This window comes from Dysidea avara, chromosome 7 (assembly GCF_963678975.1).
Source record: "Dysidea avara chromosome 7, odDysAvar1.4, whole genome shotgun sequence".
NCBI lineage: Eukaryota > Metazoa > Porifera > Demospongiae > Dictyoceratida > Dysideidae > Dysidea > Dysidea avara.
The window spans coordinates 5196661-5204896 of NC_089278.1; the positions used below are offsets into that span (position 1 = coordinate 5196661).

An 8236-nucleotide genomic window follows, 5' to 3' on the forward strand; every position below is an offset into this window, starting at 1 on the left:
CATATGTCCAACAAGATGAGGAAGGAAGCAATAGAGTTGAGGAGTGCTCTAATCATGTATTCTGTATATATCACATCTGAAGGAAAGAAGACTGGTGATATTGTCCAGACACATGATATAGTTCAGCTGGAGTATGTACTTAATGGATAGCTTTTGGACTGCACAGGGATGAAATGCTTGGTTCATCCTTGCCCAAACTGATGTGGAGGTGGACACCACTCTCTTTCATTGACTGTAAAAACAACCAGGTCAGTGCTTTAAAATTTACAGCTACCAAAGTAGTATAATTTTATAATTAAGAAAAATATTCTTTGTAGTCTTGCGATGTATACATATGATGAATTATATTCTTCTCATGCCAGTATACGCTGGCATGATATAATTATGCGTATACAATTACTGCACCACAGAATGTAGCTGCTACATGTTGACAGCTCTTGTACCCTCCAGTGCATAGTATCATTTGGTGATACCGTTGACCCTTCTATTGAAGCTACTGTACATATCACCCATTGTGTGATGGATGGTTTGGGAACAATAAAAGGTTAGGGCATATATTTCTTAGTATCTCAAATTATATAGAGGACTAGAAGAGAGGTTCACTAATGAAAGGATGTGAGGGCTAACTTTACATGGAAGATTCAATAGTCAACTTAACAAACACTGCTACCAAACTCTTCTATTTAAAAACAGCATAAAACAGAACTCTGTAATGAAGCCTATTTTTTTTTTGCAGCAAAATGGACTGAAATTCTAGGTCCCAAATGTCCAAGGTTCCATGTACTGTATTTGTTTAAGTGCCACACCTTCACACTTTGATTCAATATTCATTTGATACAAAGGACTCCTGTACATGTATACATACAGAAATAAATTCATAAATTTCATAAGGTTATCATTAAAAATACAACACAATATACATCAAGCTTCGATATTCTCTCGATAACCAGCTTGACTCCTTGTTCGAAACTTTGTTCCTCTTAGTGACAGTTCTTGCCGAGCCATCTTTGGTGTCTGTGATCTTGTTAGTTCTGGTCTGGTTGTTCGACTTCCACTACCACTAATCCTCTTAACTGAGAACCCCTCCACACATAACTGTACCCCAACGTAAGATGGTATTCCTAATTTTTGCTGTGTAAGAAAAGAGGACATATGTTACATGACAAAAGTTTTTGCTCTGCTTAAATAACTTGCAATGTAATTAATCAAGCAAGACACATGATAGGATAAGAAAGCTGGCACGTTACACTGTGTGTGTATATGAACAGGAAGTGATTTTCATGCCTGCATAGCTCCATGGTCCCTACCCCAAAGTACACCATTTTTGTATTATAGCTGTCTGTCAGATAGGATAGGTCACACAGCAAATTTGACTGAATTTGTTCCAGCCATTTGTGAGATATGGGCAGCCAAAGTTTTGATTTTTTTTTCTTCTTTCTTCTTAAGAGGTCTACAGGGTCTAAAAATTGTGTAACGCAAATGAAATTTGGTACAGATAAAGTGCATATAGACGTGAATTCATGTACTAAGTTTGCAATGAATCTGATAAATTTCCATGGTGCTAAGAACGTTTATCCGCATAAAAAGATCAAAATAAACAGCTTATGGGAATAACTTGAAATTTGGTGAATACATAGGCTAGCTGTGCCCTTTGGTGTTTTGAAAAATCAACAAAGTAACAAGAGTTACAAAGCAAAGACCAAACAGCTGTAAATCATATAGGGCAAGCTGTAAAAAAAGAGTGTTAGCCATTATTAAAATTTATTAGCATTAACATCATTGCAGCCATTTCTTGGTCGCCACCTTTGATTTCAAAACTTTTTTCACCCAGGATTTTGAAGGCCACCCTCTTTTTTACAGCTTGGCTGTTTTTTTAGTGGATTTTACTTCTTTTTTGGATTTTCAAAATCAAGGCTTTGAGGCTTACTATTTCTTCTTATCTACACATCATAACTGCTACAGGAACAATGATGTCATACAAGTAATAGAGAAAATTACCTACTCATCCTGGACAGCTACTGTACCAACAAAGAGAGAAAACCATCAATATTATTAATGATGAAAAAACAAACAATTTAGATAAGAGTGTCCTCGAACACAAGCTAGCTACCACAAACATTATTTGCTAGTTCATGCATGTATGATGACCATAATATAAAGTTGTATTATATGTTCTTATTTCCACTATAGTGATTTATATGAAAGTGAAAGTATGCATTATTGTAGGATATTAGTTGCAGTGACTGTTCTATTAGAGTATCTCGATTTTTCATGCAAACGTGAAAAGATGCAGTTGCTCAACTTTTAAACAAAGCAAATCCTGCACCTTTTTTACTGGGATATGATTTACAGCCTGTTGTATTGCAAGTTTTGCTAGCTAAGCACTTATTATGATGATGATTGGCATGAGTCGGTCATACTAGTCTGCTCACAGACCACCTGGGGACAAGACTAAATTAATACTACCAATATACCACTGATTGATACGAAAATAGCTCTGATTTGATGAAATAGCTACTAGACTGAGCCTCAAAGTGTTACAACAATAGTGTGGTGCTAATGCTCTAATAGAGCACACATTTTTGCTTTTGTTGAAATCATCTAATAGAACACACATAGAATGTCCTAGATTTTCTATTGGTAGATCTTACTATTGAGAAGATTTAAGCTAGAATTTTCATTTATAAGGTAGAAATTAAGTGAAGTGATCAGCCAAGATAGCAGTGGTTCAGTGGTTAAGGATGCAGGTGTTAGGTATGGAGGTCCCTGGTTCGAACTCTCGTAAGTTGTTTTTCCCCAACATTTTTATGCACTTTTTTACCCCACAGTGACTACTCTATTAGAGTATCTCGATCCCCCAATTTTACATTTGTTTGGTTTTTGCATTATAACTTTGTAGCTGTAAGTCTGCAGCTGTAAGTCTGTAGCTGTGCCTGTACGTCTGCAGCCATTCTAACCACCAAAAGGCACTCAGCCTATGTACACACGAATTTTCAACTGATTCTCCTACTTGGTTTACCCTGTAGGCGTGACAACAAATCTTGTTTTAAGCAAATAATCAGTCATAACTCATGAACTGCTCAACAAATTTGCACCAAACTTGGCACTAGAATTCGCCTTTAGACTCCATTTGAGTGTGCAAAGTTTCAAGGCGATTGGTTAATGCATTTGTGTTTTATAGCAATTTTTCAAAGTGTGCGAAAAGACGAAGAATAAGAAGAAAAAAATGATGAAATTTTGGCCACTCATATCTTGGAAACGGCTGGGGCAATTTCCTTCAAATTTGGTATGTGGGGTAGCCTACCTGGCAGGCACCTCTGCAGTGAAACTGGTTCCAATCGGATGAGGGATCACAGAGCTACAAAGATACGAAAATCGTGTTTTCTTTATTCCTGTCAATATACTCATGGTGTGGCGTGCCGGTTCTTGGGCTGCACGACACACTACTGTGTGTCTTGATGTATGTTCTATTAAAATGTGTGCTCTATTAGAGTATTACAATAATATTACCAAAAAGTCTAATAAAACAAGCAATTGTATAACCATCATTGTGTCTGTAGATAAGAAACGTGGGTAAAAAAACCAAACCCCAAAATAGGCTGGCTTTGTAGTCACATAGAGCACAAAAGGAACACAAAAAGAGTCAAACTGTGAAAAAGGGTACAGCCTCCAACAAACTGGGAGAAAAAAAATTGTGAAATCAAAGGTGGCGGCCAAGAAATGGTTAATAATGCACACAGCCATTATTAAAATTTATTATTATTGTTTTGTTGATTTCACAATTTTTTTTCCAGGAAATTGAAGGCCGCACAGTTTTGCACAGCTTGGCTGTTTTTGTGTTTTGTTGTGTTTTCATAAATAATATGATGACAACAATAATATTAAGACATTTTCAGTATCACTATAAGATACCTGCTTGTACACCATTTCAAAATCTCCAGTGTCACAATTTTTGTCCAATTTTCGGTCAAACACAACTACACAGAAACAATAGTAATGATAGAGCAGCTCTCACCACAGACATACCTTTAATAGTGTCCTCTTGTACAGCCTTACACAAACGTTTAGTGATGGATGTACTGTAGCTCATCGATGGGCTGCAGTTGATTTCTATCAACCATGGTTTGAGGTCGGTGGTTATCATAAAATCAGCTCCATAAAGTTCAAATGCATTTCGCTGGTAGTCAATGTCATCTTGGGTAACTTGTAGAGCATTGATCAATGCATCTTTCATCCCAGTATAAATGACATTTTCCCAGTGATTAGGGCTGGCCCCAATAGAGCTAAAGTGTGAAACATTTTAGATAGTTTTGTTGGTCCAGATTGCATATTGCCACACACTAAGGGATTCATTTTTGACACACATGGTATAAGGAGTACACATAAACATTAGCCAGCATTGTGCTTCCAATGGACTAAATACAGCAACTATTAATGGCAACATAAACAAACAATTACTGAAATAAGTTACTCTATGCAATCATTAATCATGGAGTAATACGCTGTTCAGTACTCTTGATTGTATGCAATTACCTTAGGAATTTCTTAAACTGTTCGCAGTCCCACATGTTTTCTGTGGGAAGTTGGTTAGACCGTGTCGGAGAGTTGGTAAAGTTTTTTTGAATGCAGTTGTTTGCCAGGTGGATGCTAATATCAAGGTCTTCAAGGTTGAATTGTTGTGTGCAAAACCTTAGATAGCAGTCCTGTATGGAGATGGCCAGTGTTATGCATGAAGCAGTCATTTGGAATTTCAAAGCAATACATATTTTCTTTGAAATGGTACGGTAAAAACTATAATAATTAATATACAAATACAAACCTTGTACATCCACATTGTTAAAGGATTCCAATCAGTTACCAAAAACCACTGCCGAATGTCAAACTTGGTATCGTAAATCAGGAGGGGAGTTTCTGAGTAATACTCTATTAGAACACACAATGCAATAGCACACAACATATATACCAATGTATTTCTGGATTATCCATTTGCTCTCTTTCATCTGAACAGGATTGGACACCACAGCTAAGATGTCTTCAAGCCGATCAAAGCACGATATTCCTACAGTTACAAATAACAAGCCTGTGTTACAATATACCGAGTAGTATACCTCTGCCTCTTGATTTGGCTCCTGGCTTTAGTATCCATACGTTCCTCATGCCATCCATTGTCAGTTGTGGAAGATGTTGCTTAAGCTGTGAATGGTAGAAGGAGATATGTGGTGTACAATAAGACTGGTGGTGTTTACTTGAACAAGAAGCATCTTTGCTCTGGCGGCCATACTGCTGCTGCATATGAACTGGCAGTTGTTACTGCGAGCAAAATAGATAGCACTATATGTAATAGTTGTATTTCGCACTATATTACAGTCACCCACATACACACACTCCAGACATATAGACAGACACACACACATGCATGCACCAACACACACATATACACACAATGCATGCATGCACAAACACACACACACACACTCACAAAATAGCATCATGGTGATAACTAACTAGTGTGTCCCATTCAGAGTCACTCAGTGGAGGACACTGTAACGGATAAGTACAAGTAACTGTTAGAGATGTTGACCAACTCACCAGGCTAGTCTCAGAGTCAATATCGTTGTGCTCTTCAAAGCCAACAAAGTACTCAGCTGCCTGTATAGCCAAACTGAAAGCTACCTCAGGAACCACTCTATGTGTAGCAGCTGTAGGTGTGGATCGGCGGGAGGAGGTAAGCTGAGATGATGGGCGTGACTGCGGGCGTGATGGTGGATAATTATGAGGAGTCGAACAACAGGAGGCCACAAGATTGTGACTGGAACACGGAGACGTCAATTGGTTAATGAGAACCTTCAACAAACTAATGGCAGCAGTCAATCTGTAATCATCTGCAAAAAGAAAGCAAATGCACATTTATCACAGCTCTCAGTGATAATTTCCTCACCAATAAACGCATGCTTTTCTTCTTGATTGCAGAGCCGATAACAGCGTGGAAAGAAGGTATTAGGATCAACATCCCCAAACCACGGTAGGTTCTGTAGGTTAGCATATAAGCCAACCTGAAGTGGAAAGGCATGATCACATAGCACACACTACGCACAATGTTGAGTTACTTTTGTTGTGAGTGAGGCAGCCTTGTCAAAGTGGTTGACCACCTGATCCTGCAATAAGTACATCACATCATTTCCTTCTTATGAAAATGAATTTATATACCTTTCTTAAATTTCTACAGAAGAAGTCATCTCTTTTGCAAGTCCAAATAAAGAACGGCAGTGAATTTTTTACAGCACGGGACTGCAATCAGTGGAGAATAAAACACAATAAAAGACAAAACTGCACAAATACCAAGATGCAATAATCTTCTTCATCCGATAGTTCAGTGTCATTATCTGAGCAACTACTATCAGAATCACTATCACTTGAATCATCACTGGAAGTGTCTAAAGATGAAGGAAGAACCAAATTGTACAGCCAGCACAGTACAAAATACTCTAACAGAACATACAGCTGTTTCTACTACACTTGGGTTAGGCAATTCACCACAGCTGCAAGCCATAGTTTACTTACTGTCTACTTTTGATTTGTTGTTCTTCTTCACTGGTGACTTTGTGATGTTATTGGATGTATCAACGTCACCATATGGCCCCTTGTACATCTGCTCCACCCAGCCACGCCTTCTCATGCTGGTGCGCACGGACCTGTATGGACCCTGCACCACAAACACCTTCTTAGCCTGCATAGAAGAACCAGAAAGAAGTGGTTTAACACTTTTGGAGTATAAAATAGCACTACTACACAGGTACTGGTGCTAATGTGTGAAAACTGCTCAACTGTTTTACACTATTAATATTCAACTGAGATTAAAATTTCTCACTCTCATTATTCCTTCTGCCTTCACTTTGAGCCGCTTCAAACGCAACACCTCTTGCTCAAAATTATTTGGAGATTGCTTCTGCCGACGGATCAGGTTCCCTTTCTTGTCTGACGGTGACTTAGTGACAGGTGGTTGTACTATTGGAGTGTTTTTCATAAGAGTTTTATGGAATGATCGGTATTCCTGAGGTGATATGCTCTGCTTGAATGACACTTGAGTCTTTTCAACATGACTCCTTACTACAATATTATCAGCACTATGCTGCTGTTTCAAAGAAGACTGTGCTGTTAGTACTTCTTCAGAATTGCTGTTTTGGGTTAGCGTTGGGGTGGAAGGGCACGGTGGCAAGCACAGTCTTTCATTGTTTGATCCCCCACCATATTCTGAAGAACTGTTACTAGGTGGTATCTTGCATGAATCTTCAGGAGGAAATGCAGAGAAGGATGTTACTAATTTGGATTGCTTCTTCGGTCTGTGCAGCAGAGGAATTGGAATACGTTGTGCTTCTTCTAGTAATTTTTGTTTTCTCTCAATATGTAATTGTTGTCTAGCTAAGAAAGTGGTTCCTAAGTTTTGAACTATCTTTAAACTGGCCGGAGACACTTGGGGTTTAAATGTACATATTTTCTGACATTCGATGGCTCTTCCTGAGTCCCTCTCGCTTTGCTCATGTATCATCCTTGCCATCCGCTCTTCTGCCAACTTGATGCTTTGCTCATTGAGTTTTGGAGCAAATGTTAAATCTTTCTCAAAGTATTCTTTTAAACTTCTGCGAGCTGTCCTGGTAATATCTGGTTTAGACACAAAATTATCTAGTTGTCTTTCTCTCTTCTTTTTGTCTCTCTCGTGTAATGTCAATTCCCTACCAGTCCCCACCAGTGACACATTTAGTGTCAATGGCTTCTCTTGTTTGATCATTTCTAGTAAATACAACAAAGTTGACTATTAATTTTCACACGATAACGTCCCTAGGCTAGGCAACACCTAATAGCTTAGAGCCTATAAGGGTTCATCATCATAAGTGTTATTTTTGGACATCTAAGTCAGTAACTCCCAGAGCACTCTTTGAGCCACAAGGCATTTGAGAACGCTAACACAAATTGCGCGAGTGGTATGTGAAGTGCTAGGTGAAGGTGATGCGAGGTATTAAGGTTTAACGAGGCACAGACGCCATCTGGTAACTACCCAATGTAAATTACCTGAACGACAGATCTCCTCCGAGAGAATCTTTCCTACTCAACAGATCGCTGGTGTGAATATACCTGGAGCGGATCATCTACACGTGTGGCCACTAACGCGCACAGTAGTGAAGAGAGGCCATACTAAAGATTCTTGTTGTTATGGATACCGATTTTGCCACCCCCTGCT

At 38.7% G+C, this 8236-nt stretch overlaps 1 protein-coding gene across 1 annotated transcript; it reads right to left on the reverse strand.

Annotated features, from left to right (window-relative positions):
* Positions 1–812: 812 nt before the first annotated feature.
* LOC136259793 (tubulin tyrosine ligase 3-like) lies at positions 813–8227 on the reverse strand. Its single transcript, XM_066053336.1, has 17 exons — positions 8068–8227; positions 6869–7788; positions 6562–6727; positions 6340–6434; positions 6208–6288; positions 6108–6155; positions 5939–6053; positions 5590–5882; positions 5480–5541; positions 5247–5310; positions 5109–5193; positions 4964–5059; positions 4820–4911; positions 4534–4703; positions 4027–4283; positions 3913–3977; positions 813–1131 (listed from the first exon to the last, which is right to left on the reverse strand). Exons 2-17 carry the CDS (start codon positions 7784–7786, stop codon positions 922–924), a joined length of 2817 nt encoding a protein of 938 aa, XP_065909408.1. The 5' UTR covers positions 7787–7788; positions 8068–8227; the 3' UTR covers positions 813–921.
* Between the last annotated feature and the right edge of the window lie 9 nt (positions 8228–8236).